Source organism: Vigna unguiculata, chromosome 6, assembly GCF_004118075.2.
Source record: "Vigna unguiculata cultivar IT97K-499-35 chromosome 6, ASM411807v1, whole genome shotgun sequence".
Taxonomy (NCBI): domain Eukaryota; kingdom Viridiplantae; phylum Streptophyta; class Magnoliopsida; order Fabales; family Fabaceae; genus Vigna; species Vigna unguiculata.
This window is the reverse complement of record NC_040284.1, coordinates 29,675,653-29,695,014: the sequence shown is the minus strand read 5'-3', so window position 1 is coordinate 29,695,014 and position 19,362 is coordinate 29,675,653. Positions and strand designations below refer to the sequence as shown.

General features: G+C 29.3%; 2 protein-coding genes across 2 annotated transcripts; both read right to left on the bottom strand.

The window, feature by feature from the left end:
* Positions 1-85: 85 nt before the first annotated feature.
* LOC114188144 (cytochrome P450 710A11-like) lies at positions 86-2,231 on the bottom strand. The gene has a single exon (XM_028076689.1). It carries the CDS (start codon positions 2,021-2,023, stop codon positions 479-481), a length of 1,545 nt encoding a protein of 514 aa, XP_027932490.1. The 5' UTR covers positions 2,024-2,231; the 3' UTR covers positions 86-478.
* A 14,358-nt stretch (positions 2,232-16,589) lies between these two features.
* Positions 16,590-18,442, bottom strand: LOC114186676 (60S ribosomal protein L18a-like protein). Its single transcript, XM_028074653.1, has 5 exons — positions 18,255-18,442; positions 18,031-18,114; positions 17,810-17,873; positions 17,536-17,650; positions 16,590-16,726 (listed from the first exon to the last, which is right to left on the bottom strand). Exons 1-5 carry the CDS (start codon positions 18,400-18,402, stop codon positions 16,661-16,663), a joined length of 477 nt encoding a protein of 158 aa, XP_027930454.1. The 5' UTR covers positions 18,403-18,442; the 3' UTR covers positions 16,590-16,660.
* Between the last annotated feature and the right edge of the window lie 920 nt (positions 18,443-19,362).

Genomic DNA, 19,362 nt, shown 5'->3' with positions numbered 1-19,362 from the left:
GGAAGAAATATGAGTTTGAAGGTGGTGAAAAACTAGGTAGTAGAATCACGATCTATTATTGCAATAATAAGTGGCAGTAATAATATGAGAATAGTTCACAGGGACATATCAATTCAATAAATTTTGGCATCTTTCTTTCTTCAGTACATAATTTTATTCACTGCTAAAAACCACCAATCATCCACCATCCAATCACCTCTTACATTCACATACACAAACTCTAGCAAGAATAACCATAATTCCAACATTTCACAAACCCAACCCAACAGATAAAAAACAAAAAACAAAAGTCAACACAATTTTTTTTTTCTGGCGGCTAAACACCAAACACCAACGATTTTTTTTTTTTATCATAAAATATATTCAAGGTCTCCTAATTTTCGGTCCAAATGGAATTAAATTTAAAAAAAAATGGTAAAAAAGAACCTGCATGCGATGAATGAGAAGGAAAAGCGAAGGCTGTGAAAGGGTATTAGGGTCATTTCACGAGGTCTTCGACCGCAGGGAAGGAGGGATATCGTGTGCAGCGTTGGGAGAGAAACACCCTGCAATCGTCTCTAGGGCATATGGTGGGCACGTACGCGATCTCATCACAACCGTCCGTCCTGTCCCTCTTGAAATCGATCAACGTGGCGAACAACGCGATGAAGAGAACAAGATGATTCAATGCGTACCTTTGACCCACACACTGGTGGGGCCCGGCACCGAAGGCCAGAAAGTTTCTTTTAAATACTTGGTCCTCCTGTCTCTCCTCCGAGAACCGCTCCGGGTCGAACCGCTCCGGTTCACTGAACCCCTGAAACGAAGACTCGAATGCCGACGGGAACACGATCGTCCCCTTGGGTATCGTGTACGACTCCGTCAGCGCGAACCTCTCCGCCGCGATATGCGGCACCAGCGTCGCCGGCGGCCGGAACCTCACTACCTCACGGGCCACCGCCTGCGTGTACTTCATCTCCCGGAGCATCTCCGCGGTAATCAGCTCGTCCGACTCCGGCGACCAGACTCCTGCCACCTCTGCCCTAACCTTCGCCAACACCTCCGGGTGCGAATCCAGCAGCGCCACCGCCCACAGCAGCGACGACGTGGACGCGTCCTGCGCCGCAAAGAGAAAATCAAAGAGGTAACCACCAATCTCGGCGTCGGTGGAGAACGGTGCCGCCGGCTCTCCGGTGAGCTTGGCCTCCTGGATTTCCCTGAGCGTTTCCTGCATCCAGTAATCAATCAGACACGAAGGCTCTTCCCCTTTCTGCATCCTGGCTTTGCTCATCTCGGTGCAGGTGGCTAGAGTTTCGATGAGCCGGTCCACGGCGAGCCTGGCGTTTCGAAACGCGGTGCCGGGGAAATCAAACGGAAGCTTCATAAGGCCAACGTTGAATAGAAAGTAATCCCTCTCGAAGCGCTCCCTGGCTTTGAGGCCCAAGTAGGGGCCCACGAAGACGGTCTGGGAGGTGTCGAGATTCATGTCACGGGCCAGGATACGGAGCGGAATGGAATCGGTATGGGCTCGGGCTTTGGCAACCCAGGACTTGAGGTGATCGAGGATGATAATCTGCTGGAGCGCGGTGTAGGTGGAGAGGGCTTTGGGGGTGAAGTTGGGGGCGATGCGACGGCGGAGATTCTTGTGTTCTTGGCCCATCATGTAGATGAGGTTGTGTTCGCCGAATAGCTTCTTCCCGAAGGGGTGACCGACGAGGTGGAAAGCGTCGGGCCTGACATTGGCGAAGACCTTGTGGGAGAGTTCGGTGTCTCTGATGAAAACGATGAAGTTGCCGATTATGTAGTTTGCGGAGAAGCCTAAAGGGGTGGACTTTGCGAGAGAGGACTGAAGGTCCCAGAAGCTGGTTGGATTGCGGACCAATGGGATTGCGTTTCCTAAGAAAGGCACGACGAAGGAGGGTCCTGGGATGGAACCCTTCTTGGCAAGGTAGGAGATCTGTTCGAGGAGAATGAGGAGGAGGATGAAGCATACGAGGTAGGATGCTATGTCGGTGAGGGAGAAAGAGGATAAGAGAGGTGTCATGTTGATGGTGTTGTTGAGCGTGCAATGGTGAGGGAGGAGATTTATTTATTTAGACTAAAACTGAGAATGTGGGAAAAGGGTGAAGAGGGAGAGAAGTAAAAAATGGTGAGATTTAATTTAAGGTCAAAATTAGAGTTTGGAGAAGAGAACAGAAGAGAAGAGGGTGTGAAGAAGTAGTTGTGGATTGGAGTAAGAATGGAGAAGAATAGAAGAGAAATAAAGAGAAAAAGAGAAGGATTGGGGAGAAGAAGAGGTGGTGGGAGTAGGAGAAGGTGGGTCAATGGTGGGGCTGACATCCAGCTAGGTAAGGCCACCCTATGACGTGGGAAACATCAAACATCGTTTACGACAACCCAGCACACATTTTTTCCTTTTCATTTCAAATTTCACCTCTCTCTCTCTCTCCCCCCTGCTCTCAACTTCTATTGCATTCCACACTACACAAAATAACGTCTTTTTATCAATTTTAATATATCAAATAACTTTTTATTATGTTTATAAAAAAACCATTATAACAGTATCTAAAACTATATATACCAAATAAATAAATAAAAATTAATAGAATAATCGATGGAGTTTTGTAGAGTTACCCGCTCTGTATAATGTACACGTGTGTCCTTTTTGTAAAGCTTTCGGTTGTTTTTGTTTTGAATTATGGTTGGACCATTCTGTTTTGTCACTACCGCTATTAAATTATCCAAATCATACAACAACAGTTACACATACTTCATTATACTCATCATTCACATAATTCTATTCATATTTATTTTAAATATACTTCTTTATATTGGATATTCATTATTTTGCTGTCGGATTTGTACCAAATATTCTTCATCCAAAATAATGATTAACTTTTTATTTAAATAGACTTCACCAATATATGAAGACAAAATATTTTTTACAACCCATTTTCATTAAGAAAATTATCTAGCAGTAAAAGATAATTTGTAATTATATTTTAAAAAATAACCAAATAATATATAATAATAATAATAAATTAATTAAGATTTTTTTAAAAGATGTAAAACTATCCATATACAAGTTCTCCATTAATAAAAACATATCACTGTGTATACACTTATTTTAACTTATTAATAAAATAAATGCGAGGATCGAACCCACAGTTTAATCTGCCACGTCCTTGTTAAGGCGAAAAGAATATGTCACATTGCTCATTTATACAAATAAATTAAAATATGCCTCTTGTTTTTTAGTTTTCCTTTTTTATCTAATTTTTAATTCTATTAATTATTCGATTATATATTATTTTCTATTTTTAATTAAAAAGAAGCTTCTAAAATAAAAATCCCATCTTAAAGAGAAAATATATTCACTTTAAATGTTACCCATTTAAATTTCATAATTTAGCTTTCTTAGAAATATATTATTATGATAACAAAAATACAACTCTGCTTATTAAGTGTATTATTAATTAATTTAATAATATTATACCAAAAATTCAAAACATTTAACATGCCGTTTAAATGCAGTAAATTTTATTGCCGCGCTACATCAATGAAATAGAATGATGAGATGTTTGCTAAAGGTTTTTCCTTTAATCATATAAAATATTTTTAAATTTATATATTTACGTGTTAAGTTATTTTATAATTAATAATTGAAACTTGTAAATTTTAATGATTTAAATTATAATATTATTATATATTTATATTATTAAAAAAATAAGATATTAAGAAATTATTTTTTATTTTAATTTTTAATTTTGTTTAAGTGTTAACGGGCGGGATAGGTTAATCTGAATTTTGACCATCAAATTAATGAGTTAGATAGATTAGGTCAAAACGGTTTGACAAGTTGGTCTATCGGACTCAATCCATTTTGTCACCTCTAATAGAGAGATGAAACTTAGGTTGTTTGTTTGAAGGCATGGAGATGTGAAAGTGAAAGGATTTGGAGTTTGTAATGATTTGATAAATGTGATAGATAAAAAAACATGTTTTAAGAAATAAATTTGTTAGATTACAATTTTACTCTTATGGTTAAAATTGTGTTGAATTTTTATTTTGGTCAATGTTTTTGTCTAAAAATATTAAGTTAGTCCTCCAGTCTTTTTTAATCTAAATTTAGTTTCGATTTTTAAAAAATTAATGAAATTTGGTCCTTTAAGTTAAATTTTAAATTTTTTAAAAGGGTTGAAGTTTTTTCATTAAAAATTGACACTATGATTATGTTAATTACACCAACAACTCATCCTTATTCATAGCTTCAATTTTGATGAAAAAACATTAATCCATTCTAAAAAAGTTTTACGAAAATAACTAAACTATATCAATTTTTCAAAACTCACGATCAAACTGACACTCAACAAAATTTGGAGGACCAACTTAATATTTTTAAATGAAGTAAGGACAAAAAAAGTAGTTAAATCTTAAAATTAATATAAAACTAAATGTTATTATTATTAGAATAGTTATTATTATCATTATTAATATTATTAATTTTATTAATTTTAATATTACTATTATCATTATTATTATTTGTAATTATACAGAGGATTTAATATTATTAATAATTATAATTTAATTATTTTTCATGTATTTTAATTTCACAATCAAAAACATTAGTACTTTTATACTGTCATTGTTCTTTATCATTAATATTTTATTATTATTCATAAAAACTATATTATTATGATTAGCCTTATTATTAATAAAATTTATATTATTATTATTGTTAATTATTACTACAGGTTATTAAAATTAATTATTATACATTATTATTATTATTATTATTATTATTATTATTATCATAATCTATACTAGTTTAATTTATTACTTGTAAATATTGAAGTATTTCACATATTTTATAATTCAAATGTGTAAACAAGATTATAATAACAAACCGATTATTAAATAAAAGTTATGGACAAATTGGTAAATTAGCATGTGATGATGTAGTTTTCTTTACAAATTTATGTAAATCTCATCTATTACGAGGAAATGGATTTTATCCCCTCTCTTCTAAATTTATCCTTACATATTTTTGTAATTCTTTTAAAACAAATAAAAATTATCTCTCATTCCCTTAATTTTAAAGAATACATCCATAGAAAACAAACAAACCTTAGATGTGTGAGAAAACAAACAAACCTTATACATTATAATTTTTAAACTTAAAAAATAATAATTATAATCATTTTAATCAAAAGATATTAACCTTTTTTTAAGTATTAAATCGTGTTATAGATTGACATTTGTTGTTGAATATATTAAATAGGGTAAAAGTTAAAAAATTAACCTAAAATATCATTTAACACATAAAAACACTTCAAATACTTAAATTTCAAAAATTTCTTCGTTTTTAAAATTTGAAAATTAGACTCTATCAAAGATTCTGACATATTTTCAAAAGAAAAAAAAAGGGAAGGCCAACATCTTGCTAAAGCAATTTAAGAGATTGAAAAACAAACTTTTTAAATTTAATGTATTTCAATATACACTAATTTGAATTACTACAACATGTTTTCAAATATTTAAAATTAATTTTTAACTAATTGAAACAAACTCTGTATTTGAAATTAAAAAGACGCATTTTACTTGTTTTTTAGAAATATTTAAATATGCTTATCACGTGCATTTTTATTATCTTGCGCGCGTTAGTAGGTTGGAATTTTATTTCCATCTCCAAATATCTAAACAGTGATTGCTGTGTTTTGGTGATTACATCCACAACTTCCACGAATATCATTCCTGTCTATTTCAAATTGAAGTTTTGGACTTGCCAAGTAAGGAATAAAATTTGAAGAAAAAACAAAGAAAAAGACTGAGTATATTTTATATACTATTTAAATTTAAAAAATAAAAATAAACGAGTTTTCTGCCTTAATTATTATTCAAATAATTGAGTTAAGGGTTATACCCTTGAATTTTACGATGATTTAATTAGGAACCGTAATTAATAAAGTTTTCTTCTGTTGCTCAACTGCTATTGTTGAATTAATGGGAAAAGGACTTTCTGGAATTTCTCCATTGCATTTGATCTTCCATCGGACTTTGAAATGTATCGAGTCAAATACTTGGGCTACGTTATTCAGTTTCCATTTGAAGTTTCAAAGCTGACAAAGACTTAAAATTCTAATGGCTCTTTCCATGACGAACCGTTGCTAATGAGAAGAGAACCGTAAGCAAAAGTGGGTTGACAATTCGATATTATATGAAAAAAGAAGTGAAATTCTTTTTTAATATTGCTTCTGGCGACTATGATCGATGCCTTTCCCATGTTGATATTTGACAATTAAAACACTGTTTCATGTTCCACAAGACAAAGTTATATGAACAAAATAAAGTAATTATTTATTCAGGATTTTTATTGGATTGAGCTTACTTTCCCAATGTTTGACTTTTTTTCCCCTTGTTTATAGATATCAACATGGTTGCTTGCAATGTTTTACTTTAACTATCGGGGGACTAATAATAGTTGCTGATATCTACTTAAAAGTTTTCATCTGGAAGAGATGACTTTGATACTATGTTAGAAATAAACTTTAAACCTAACTCAACCCCACCAAAATCGATTTGTAAGGTGGGGTTTGCACCTCACTTATATGTTATGAAATTGCTTTATCTCTAGTTAATGTGGGACTTCCAACATCTCTAGTCACTTGCTCAAAGGTCTCAAGTCCCTATTGAGAGGTCCTTGGTCCATATTGAGAGCTCTCTAGTCACTTGTTGAGAGGTCTTTGGTCGTTTTTGAGTGGTCTCTGGTCACTTACTGAGAATTCCTTGGTCACTAGCTAACATGTCTCTAGTCTTTGTTGAAAGATCCATGGTCACTTGCTGAGAGATCCCTAGTCACTCATTGAGAGTTCCTTGGTCACTCGCTGAGAGTTCTCTGTTCACTTGTTGGGAGGTCCCTGGTCACTTGTTGAGAGGTCCCTTGTCTTCGTTGAGAGGTCCATGGAGGTCCTTACTTACCTACTGAGAGGTCTCTGGTCTCTTCTGCCAGGTCCCTCGTCTCTACTAAGAGATCCCTTGTCACTTTTTGAGAGGTCTCCAGTCTTTATTGAGAGGTCTCTGGTGACTTCCTGAGAGGTCATATGTCCTTGTGACATCCTTGGTCAATTGCTAAGAGGTCCTTGGTCACTTGCTTATAGGTGCCTGATCATTTATTAAGAGGTCCCTGGTTACTTGCTGAGAGGTCCATGGTCACTTATTGAGATGTCCTTAATCTTTGCTAAGAGATCCATGGTCTCTTTTGAGAGTTCTATGGTTACTTGCTGAGAGGTCCTAGTGCTTGTTGAGAGGTCTTTGATCTCTATTGAGAGGTCCATGGTGTCTGCTGAGAGGTCTCTAGTCACTTGTTGAGAGGTTCCTAGTGGCTTGCTGAGAGTTTCCTTGTCTTTGTTGAGAGATCCATGGTCACTTGCTGAGAGGACTGTGATCACTTGCTAATAGAGTTTGGTCACTTGCTAAGAGATCCCTGGTAACTTATGCAACACTTTTTAATAATATTTTGTGTACTTGTATGACCAAAATATTTCTATATATTCACATTCTTTATCTCTTAAAATCAATGTCTCCTTAATTTAAATATTTTAATTTAAAATTTATGGAGATGTATAAGAGGTAAGATGTGTCTGAAGACTCCCCAATTTAAGTTAACAAGACATTATATAATCGTAACAAATATAATAATTAATTAATAGTATGTGACTATAATTAGTGTTCTATTTATAAAATTTAAATAGACTCTTCCATGTATGAGTATATTTTATCTTAACATCTTATTAATACATCTCATCTTATTTTAATAATAAGTTAAGTTATTTCGAGATTATATCATTTCACATAGATAACAAATGTCAAAAATATCTGTACCCGCGGGTATCCGTGGATAAAACCCGCAATTGGTAGAAAACAGATATTAAAAATGGATACCCGCTACCTTCGGGTACGGGTATTTTTGATACCCGCATGTTAACGGGGCGGGTACGGGTATCATAGTATCCGTACCCGTGGATACCTGTACCCGCTAAACTTTAATTCACAATAAATACTCTTATATATATATATATATATATATATATATATATATATATATATATATATATATTAATAAAAAACATTCTGATCTAATATTTTCGAAGCTGGACATCTTAGCTTCTTTTGTTTTCATTCTTTCAGTTTCAAGTATTGGTACGTTGTCTTCTTCCAAGTACACCCCTTGACATTCTTCTTTTTCCCTTCTTTGAAATTGGACATATACACCAAACCCTATATAGACCGTGACGTTTATGGTATGTTTGTTGTCAAATGATGGAATCAAAATAATAATACTTGACACGTGACAGTTGGGGTTATTTATTTGATTATTTTTCAGGAATCAATCGGAGAAACTGAGCTTGTTGATCCAAACACTAATTAAAGAATTTTCATTATGTTGAACGTCATTTATATTTATTTTTATAATTATTTGCACTTGTATGGACTTGAGTTTGTTTGAATTTTATTTAAAATTTATGACAGTGATGTATTTTATTTTATTTGAATTTATGATTAAATATTTATTTTGTAAATATCTGCGGGTACCCGTGGATACCCGCAGATATGGAAAAAGTAGACGGGTACCCACATAACGGATACCCGACGGATATGGGTACGGATACGGAACGAATATTTATCCAACGGGTAGGGTACGGGGGAGCTACTACCTGTACCTTACCCGTCCCGTTGACATCCCTAGATAACATCATATCTATCTTGTACAAATAAGGTCAAAAGTAGTCAAAAGTATATGTTTCATTACTAAAAATTTTCATATTATATGAAAATTTTATTGCAAATTTGTTATAAACATTTGTAGGAAATGAATTTTTCCTGCTATTTTTTCTAACAACCTTAATTGATAGATAATTCATTCGTGAATAATTATTTTTTACAAAATTATAAAATTCGTAAATATTTCTTACAAAATTTGTTGCGAAAAGTGTTTTATACAAAATAGTTTACAAAAAAAAATTGACAACAATTTCTTACATTTTTTTCATAACAAAATTTAATAAGTATTTTCTAAAAAAAATTCAAAACAAAATTAATAGAAAATATGAATTTTTTAGCCGTGTTTTGAAAAATAAAGTTTTCATTTCTTTAATTTAGATACTCTAAATCTGTCTGATTAGCCTATATATTTTTTAGTGTAATTTAGATTATACTATATTATGAAACATAACTTTTTTTGCTATAAGTCATGGAGTAGTAATATAAAACAAATTTAGTAAGGATAATCCGTAACTGCTTATATGTAGTTATTTTATTCATCTTTATAAAATATAAAATTTCCACCTTATATTAAATTCTTAATAAGATAATAATTGTTAATTGATAACATAATCAATAAATTTATTTTAAAACACTATAAAAAAACTAATTAGCCATCATTGTGATATAAATCACCCTCTTTATTTTGTAAGTTATGTTAGTATTTAGCGAAAGCTAACGAATAACAAGTGGAAAAACTATAAAATTATGATAAAATTTTTATCGTTTCTGCATGATAAAGAAGTGTTTATGTATACGCCAGTACAAAAAAATGTCATTCAATTGAGAAAATATATTATTTTATAAATTAACATAACTTTAATATATATTTTTCATTCGAAATAATTTTAATTTGATTTTTTTTACTGTACATCTCAGGATTTAAGATCGCACAACACAAACATACCTTTCTCTATCGCGGGGTTTGAACGATAGACCATGTTTCAAAAGCAAGAGTAACAGTTTCATTTAGAATGCGACGTTTATACTTTCAAAGGGATGAACTAATTTATAGTCATAGTCATAATTATTCGTGCTTAAAAACAATATTTTAAATAAAATCAGTAATGTTAGGATAACATTTTTTCATATCTTATGGCTTAATAGAAGTAATTATTCAACGAGAATAATTTCTTTTAAAATTATTTCATCTTATTAGAATACAACTTTAGAAAGAAACGCACAAAAAAAAAAGTAAGGGATTTATACATAAACTAACTAACTCTTAAAATTGTAAAAAACTTCAACTCTGAAATGTGATTAAGGAGGGTTCCTGACTAGAATAAAATAAATAATAAACATATCTAAGAGGCAGAATTTCATAACATAACCGAGATTTGTTTTTCAATTTATTGGACCAACTCATATTTTCAGCTAACTATTTTATTTAAAAAAATATAACACGTGTATCACATTGGTGAATTGCATTGAGATAAACCCCATGTGTGGGTTGTGTGGTGTGATAAATATTGAAAGACATATTCTGAGGATGAGAAGATTCAACATGTCATTTTTTTCAAAATTTTCAAAGGTACTACTAATAATTTGCAATTCCACGAGGATTTTCTTACAACATGTTTCGGTACATTATTTAAAAAAAAATATATATATATATATATATATATATATATATATATATATATATAATTTTTATTTTTTAACTCTTAAAACACGTCCGAACAAAATAAAAAATAGAAGTCATATATAAATTTTTTTCTTTTCAAAATAAAATTAAATCAATGCTCACAATTTTAGAGACAGGTAGCCAAAACATGAACGTGACTACTCCAAAAGAAAGTTTTTATTTATATAAAATCATTTAGTAAAGGTTTTCACATGCGAAATTAGTAGGTGGTCCTATACAATACATATTATGATTGTGTGCCACCACATTCTGTTACCACAAAACAACAATTCAATTACTTAAAATATTGTGACATATAAGATTTTCTTTTTGTTGATAATTATCTGTTCAATCATTTATCAAACTTTTATGGATTAACTGAAATATTATTTTATAAGTAACAATGCTCGAAGCGAAAGATCAAAGATCTTACAATGTAAGAAGAATATACATTAACGTTTTTAAAATTTTGAAAGGTTAAAAGAGCACAATTGTGATTAATATTTATTTAACAAGTTGAAATGCAACTTCACCAAGTTATTCAATGGCATGAATAGATTTTCTATTCATCATCATGTCCTAATAAGATATTTTCTTTCGTAGTTTTATAATATAATAGTTAAAAAAGTTTCACCCAGGTGAAAAATATAATTTTAAAGAAGCTACCTATTATACCTATTATTTTGTTCCCTCAAAACATATTTGGTGTATGATGAAAATGAAAAATAAAAGTATAATTCAAATAAAAATGATGTTAGCTTGAAACTTTTAAAAATAATAATAGACATGGTTCGTATATGCTTCGTAAAAATAATAAATAAAAACTAGTTTTTCTTTTCTTTATAAAAACACACGAAAGGATAGAAGGAGTAATCAGTATGATTCAAACAAATAAATGTATGTAATGATATGTTTGGTGAACTTAAATTTTAATTTCCTAACTCATGTTTAATTATACTATTTAAAAAAACAATTCATTATCAATTAAATCTCCATTTTTAATAAATATAAATGAAGTTAAATTATGAATATTAGATGAGTGTAACTATAATTAATGTAAAAATAGTAATTTTATTTATAATTAATGATAAAATTGAAATTAATTAAAAATCATTAATTTTGATGAATTAATCTATTAGACCGTCTTTATCTACACTCTCCTTGTATTGGAAATATGTATTTTTATCAAAAATCAAATAATACATCAGCCATGTGTGTACATACTGTTGCATTTGAAAAAAAAAACATAAACAAAAAAAAATACTAAAAGTGATATAATTGTTGAATTTACAAAAATTAAAAAGTTAAGATATATTTTTTATTCTTGGATATTATATTTTATCTTTAAATTAAATATATATCTAATTTATCTATACACTTTTATAACAACCGGAGTTTTACACAGTGCTGTTATTTGTTGAAAGAACGTTTTACATGTATTGAATTATAAATAAAATATATATAATTTAGTTTACAAAGTAAAGACAAATTTTAAAATAATTAAAAAAAATTAGCACAAAATTAAATTAAGACATTGAACAAAAATTTCAGTAAATATAACATGAAAAAGTTCCTATTAATTGTTCTTGAGCGTTTATCAACATTAATTTATTTATATTCTTTTATAATAAATATATTTTATTTAGATTTTATGAAGTCTAATTTTTATAATGAGTTTTGTGTAATTCTCCATATTTTATATTTTTTAATAAACATTTTAATATGATGAGAAATAATTGATAAGCTTTGAAATTAATATAATTAAAATGTTAAAATTTATAATCACACCTAATATCATTTTATTCAGAATCTTTTTTGAAAAAGATATAACTACTTTTTGAAAAGTATTCATAAATGATCATTTGAATAGTTATTACGATTTATTTGTGTTATATAAAAGATACGTAATTTATATTCATTTATCACATTTGTGATCTTTAACAAGTGAAATGTGGTATCGAGATTTTACTTGTCTTTATGACTATTGTTAACAAAATTAATATGAAAAGAAAGTTCAAAATTGAAATTTATTAAAAGTATTTAATCTTTTATTTTCAATCAATATAAATATCTTCTTAAGATGTGATTCAGAATTATAGACATTTAATGAAATAGATAATATCATTTACTTGATGACATTGTGTTTACTTTGTTGAAAGCACAATATTTATTTATCAACATAAATATTTTGTGACGGAAAATAATACCTATATGACTTGTCAATAATTGTAGTGATTTTTACTGAGTGGTACGAGACATAACTGCATACATACTTTTTAATAAAAAAAAAAATTATAAAATTTTATTTAATTATTTAACTATTTTGGTATATTTAATAAATCCTCATTATTCAAAAGTTAAAATCAAACGTAACTTAAATATTTCTTATTTTATTCTTTAACCCTTTAAGTGAACAAAATCATGTTAAATAAAAATCTAAATTTTCTTTGAAAAAACGTTTTCATAAATATCATCTTTTAAAACAACTTTATTCATATAGAATCGTAAGAGAAAAAAATATTATTTTTTTCTTTTAAAAATCATTATGCGAAAAATTATCCAAAAGAATATTTGTTTTATTGGAATTCATGAAGAGAGTTGCTATTTTAATTTGCCACCATCATTCTTCATTCTTACAATTGAAGTTACACGGTGAAGTTGATGAAACGTTAAAGCCTAATGAAAAATATTTGCAAATAATTATTTGTTTTCCACAACTTGGAACCATTGATTAAACAGTGAATAAGATGGAGAATCGTGCGGGTCGCTATCGTTATTTGTCACACGCAATCTCATATTGTACTAAATTTGAGAAATAGTACGATTGGGAAAAATGGATCCCACAAAAACAAATATTCATCACATCAACCCCAAAACATATTTATTTATTACAACACAAAATGTATTTATTTATTACAACACAAAAATACCTTATCACAAACCAGAAAAAAATAAATACGAGTAATGACCACATGTCATGAACAAAAAACAGAAAAATAATTATATTCCTAGAACAATTAACGTAGCTGGTCCTTGCAAACTATGGGCCAATTCAATTCTAGGCACTTTATTTTATTTTTCTTAGTGGATGCATACTTACAAGGAATATCTATCTACTGCCCAATCTGCATGAAATATAAATTAACAAACCCATAATGAGTATAGTTAAAATTGTACTTTAATTACACTTTAAACTAAGAATAGAAATGTAAGATTTAATAAACTATTAAGTATGTAATAATTTTAAGTATTTTCAACTGAAATTTAATTAAAAAAATTTTGTTATGTAAAATATTCAATTTTTTTTTGTGTGTGTAAATATTCCATCACATGATTTTTGTAATTAATGAGATGGTGCGACTGTACAAAAAAATCACATTCATTATTTTTAATAAAAACGAAAATTATATCGAAGTAAAAAATTTTAGATATCACATTAAATAATTATAATACAATTTGAGACGAAAAAACTAGTAAACCTTTTTTACCATATAAAGCATGGAGGATACTCAGTTTTTTCTATTTCAAATTTTGAATCCAGAGTTTTCACTTTCTTTCAATATATTTTGCTTTGAAAAAATATTTATTTTTCCTGATACAAGTTTTTAAATCTTGAAAATATGGAAACAAACATGAAAATTCAAGAATTAAAAATTGAAACAGAAAATAAAAGAATCCAAAGCTTTGCAGAGACAAAAACAGCACTAGTACACCTTCAATGATTATCTAGGTTGAAAGTTAAAGTCAATAATGATTTTTAATTTGTTGAGAATATTAAAAAATGTATCGATAATACATACTCATCAAACCCGTATGGAGATGAGTTGGAGAAGATGTTTTTAAATGACTTGGTACGTTATAATTTAAAAATGATCAAATTTGTTGTCAAAGTTTTTCTATATTCTTTTAGCTTACGTTTAAATGCTGTAATGAAAACTTTTTTAAAAAAAGATAAACTTTAAACTAACTTTGTTTCTTCCTAATATATGAATCTTAAGACAATTTCGCCACGAAAAGAAGTTAGCTTACGCAACGAGTTTATATTCAAACTTTTAAAACAAATGTTATAAAAACAATTGTTCTTAATTGTATAATCTACTGAAAAATAGTATAAAAATATATTATTATGTATTCTGATGAATTTACTTATATTTTTTTTTTCTACAATACACAAAACAATGGAAAAATGAGGTTGATTGAGTGATACAAGGAGAAAAGAGAAAGTATCTTCATGAAAAAATATATTATGATTTGTGATTGTATATAATAGTATGATGTATATTTTAGTGTTAGTAATAAACGTAGGTGATTGGGATAAGAGATTTCATATTTAATACGCAGTTATTGATACATGATTTGGAACGTAATTATTTATAACAAAGATAATTACAAGATCCATGGTTTTGTTTAGAAAAACTAATATTTTACGTATCAGCAAGGATCGATGTTGACCAATTCGCAAGTTTACTGAATAACGGAGTTGATGATAAAGTAGAAAATAGATTTGGACTTTCAGTAATGTTTATAATATTATTGATGCAATTATTGTGCTTAATTATTTTTCTTAAGATCATAATGTGGGATGGTCATCAGGTACAGGTTGGTCAACATATTCCATATAAATTTAAATTAAAAAAAAATATATGTATTTAACAAGCGATGTTTAACATAAATTTATTAAAAAAATAGACAGAAGTGATATCATTTAGAAAAAAAATGCGTGAATTTAACTATGATTAATAATTGACATAATTTATAAGAAAAAAATTGTCATAATTAAAAAAATAATAAAGATTCAAAAAACAAAATTGATATTTTGTTTTAAACAAATGTTTTATTCGTTATATTTAAACTACGTTTTTTTTCTTTTTCTTTAAACACAATGCTAACAACAAAATTTAAGAAAAAAAATCTTATAAAGATTGGTCCATAGGTCAGATATTATGCAGGACAAGAAGAGAAATTACTACATTTTTTACGGAGAGTAAGTCAATAAAAAAATCATTATCCATTTCTTATGTAAGATAAGTGTCGGTCTAATTTACTTTTTGCGGGTTAAATGCAAAACGAGTTAAAATAAGATGAACCGGCTCATGTCGGTTAAAATTACTTATGTAAGTCAAATATAAAACGAGTCAAAAAAAAGACAAATCGGCCTGAAACCACCCTTAGCTTTTCTTTTAATATTTCTCATCTTTTTACTTAGTTTTAAGTTTTGATATGTTTTTTCAGTTGTTTTTTAAGTGTTCTTAAAAAAAGAAGAATATAATAACTTTTTTTAGTTTAAAATACAATATTTATACGATTTTTTCTTACTTTTTTTTCTGCATGACGATATATATGTATAAGAAGACATGTATTATGTTCGCTAAAATCTTAAAAGACTTGAATCTAATTTTGATTCTTATTGTTTTGTGATGCTAGCAATTCTTATTCTTATAAAAAATTAATTACGTATTTGATCATTTAATTTTCTAAAATGAAAAATGTTTGTTCATTATTAACATATTTTTAATAATTTTATAAAAAACGTTATTATATTTTTCAAGTATAACAATATCGGGTGACAAAACGAGCCAGCTTGACCCATTTTGAGCAGGTCCACCAAAAATAGGTCGGGCCAGGCTAGTCCGCCATTAACAAACGGGTTGGATATTGCAACCCATCCCGTCCTAGGTGGACTGACGAACTGGCCCACTACTTCTTTTATTTTATTTTAATTTTTAATTTTGTTTTAACTTTTTTTAAATATAATTTTTTTTGTAGATATAAATTTATTTATATGATATAAAAAGATATTATTTTTTAATTATTTTTATTTTTAAACATAAAAAAAAGGAGTTGGCGGACCAAGGCAGATTGGTCCACCAAATTGACAAGCTAAGCGAGCCAGACTACAACAAATTGATGGACTGGAAACTCTAAATCGACTTATCATTTTCTTGACAAACTGACATACCTAACCGCTTTAACATCTAAATATCAGTTACTAACTTACACATATTATATTCAACTAAAATTGTTTGATTTTGAAAACCTTACATAATCAAATGAACTATTAACAGCATGGAAGGACTTCTAATTATTAACAAAATTTAAACTAAAATATAAATAAATCATTAAATAATTTGCAATAATTAATAGTATATTTTTATATACTTTTTTTACCGAAGTTAAAAGTAATTACAATAATTCATGGTTTTGTGCACGGTAAAAGATAGAGTAAAATTTTGTTCTTCATGTCAACTTTTGAAGATCTGCCTGTGTGACACCAAGGGCAACCACCATCATAGTAACCAACGTCTGTAAATTCAAATACATGATTTAAGTGAGAACATTAAAAGTAAAACCATTTAAATATACACAATTAACATAAATAAAATAATATTTAAAAAAAAACTACACTCATCATCTAAATACTAATTTTCCATTCTACTAATCTTTTCTCATTTTCATTTTCACCAAAATAATCTTTCAAACGAATAATAACACCACAAAGATTCACCATCCTTAAATTTTGTGACATTCTAAAATATTTGGGAGACTAATCCCATATTCTAAAGTTAAACAATGTGGTGACACATTAGTTTTAAAAAGGCATATTTAGAAAAGTTTCTTATAAGGTGTAAGGTATATAAATATTTATTATTACATTTTAATGATAACAAAACAACTATAGTACTTATATCATTTTTTTTATTTCATTTGCCACATAAAATCAAACCTTACATAGTAAGATATTAGATATGTGCTTTTATAAGGGTGTTCCTTGAAGGTCCTTTTAACATAGAAGGTCGTGTTTTAACTTTCAACCATTACTTGATGAATCTCTAGCGTATATGACATGTTTTTATTGGTTAAATGGGAAAGGGTATCAAAATCCTCTCTTTTAAAAGGTACCAAAGAATGTTCAGCAAATTTTAGAGACATGTCATTGAATTTATGTCATTGCTCATGTATTGTTACAATGCATGAATCAAGTAACATTATGAGAAAACAAAATGAAGAATTGGATTTACCCATTGCAATAAAAATAAATATAATAATTTGTGATTGATGCATTGAAGAAACCTAAAGCAATTGTAAATTGAACAGTCTGCAATAAAACTTACAGCCACTGCACATGCAATTAGTCCAGGTTTTTCTCGATGATCCATTTGCACAAATACTAAAACAAAAGCTCCAAGGTACCAAGGAACACCACCAAGAAACCAACCAATTATGAACCTTGCAATACAAAGAAAAGAAAAAAATAAATATTGAAATAAATATCAACAAGTTAAGGATACTGGTTTCTAACTCTTCCTTGTGATATTTTCTGGATTCAAGTAAAAAATTGAAAAATCAAAATGCCAAGAATTATAATAAGAGGGAAAGAAAACTCACAAAACCCAACCTACACCAAGTCCACAAAAGGGAAGTCTATGTTTTCTTTCAGGAAGGGCATAAACTTGCACAACATAAAAATAAATTGTCAAAAAATTCCATTCCATAAACATGCTCATGCATTAAAAAATAAAAATAAAAAAAGAGACAGAACATTTGCATTAATCTGATTTGTTTTTAACACACGAACATTACAAGATGTAAATTAAGAATGCATGTACCTGGAACAACATGATACTCTTGCTGTTGGTGATGAGAGGAGGAAGAAGACGAAGGGTATTGAGGAGGATAATAATTTGTGACGCCTTGGAAGAAGACGAAGGGTATTGAGGAAGAACACGAACATTAAATAATAAAAAATAAAAAAGAGACAGAAAATTTGCAAATTAATCTGATTTGTTTTTAATACACGAACATTAGAAGATGTAAATAAGTATGCATGTACCTGGAAAACCATGATAGCCTTGCTGTTGGTGATGAGAGGAGGAAGAAGACGAAGGGTATTGAGGAGGATAATAATTTGTGACGCCTTGGAATGTGCCATAATAAGGGTTGTCGCTCACAATTTCCTTGTTTTCCCCCTTCTCGCCCATCGTAGATACACTCTCACCTTCACCAAACCCTAATAATCAGATGTTGTTGGTGTGGATGAAATACACAAATTCATTGATTGGCAATTATATTAAAAAAATAATAACAGATATTGAAGAGTAAAAATATTTATTTTAAGGCTTAAATTCCTTTTTAGTCTTCATTTTCGTAGTGTTTGTTGCAGATGGTCCTCATCTTGACATAATGTTTTAAATGGTCTTCATTTCTACCGAATGTTTAAAATGATTCTCATTTTCGCAATTCATTTGGTCCTTTTTCTGTAACGCCGTTTAAATCATTAACGGAGAGCATTGTACGGATGACACAATTTGTATTAGGGTGTGTTACGTGTATTATACATATGGCTAATTAACGTTAATTTTCCTTAGGTCCTCTTGGTAAGATCTGGTAATATCATTTTATGTGGTGGATGGACGTCAGGATAGAGAGTTCTTTCCCATAAGACTTCACCATTGACTGAAAAGATGATGGATTGATACATTTCTTCATAGGTGGATCTCCTGAAGCATATTGGTATGAAGTACTCAGCATTAACATTCATGAAATTCATTGCTGCAATAGCATGGCAGCAAGGGAGCAGAAGCCATTTCCTACAACTGCAATACTGAGGACTTCTTATCAATCTGCTTCAGAAGATCCACCTACAAAGAAATATATTAATTCATCATCTTTTCAGTCAATGGTGTAGTCTTATGGAAAAGAACTCCCTACCCTGACGTCCATCCACTATATCAGAGGATCTTATCAAGAGGACCCAACAAAAATTAATATTAATTAGCCATATGTACAGTACATGTAACACAAAACTGTGCCACCTGTAGAATGCTCTGTTAATGATTTAAATGACGTTACAGAAAATGACCAAATAAAACACGAATTGCGAAAATGAGAATCATTTTAAACATTCGGTAAAAAATGAGAACCATTTTAAACATTCTGTC

Excerpts from the sequence above, each read along its gene's own strand:
- LOC114188144 (XM_028076689.1), bottom strand. The coding sequence starts at position 2,023 with ATGACACCTCTCTTATCCTCTTTCTCCCTCACCGACATAGCATCCTAC.
- LOC114186676 (XM_028074653.1), bottom strand. The coding sequence starts at position 18,402 with ATGGGCGAGAAGGGGGAAAACAAGGAAATTGTGAGCGACAACCCTTAT. Across the intron at positions 17,874-18,030 it reads AGAGTATCATGTTGTTCCAG|TTTATGCCCTTCCTGAAAGA; the intron begins GTACATGCATTC and ends ATGTTGTGCAAG. Across the intron at positions 17,651-17,809 it reads CTTGGTGTAGGTTGGGTTTT|GTTCATAATTGGTTGGTTTC; the intron begins GTGAGTTTTCTT and ends TTGTATTGCAAG.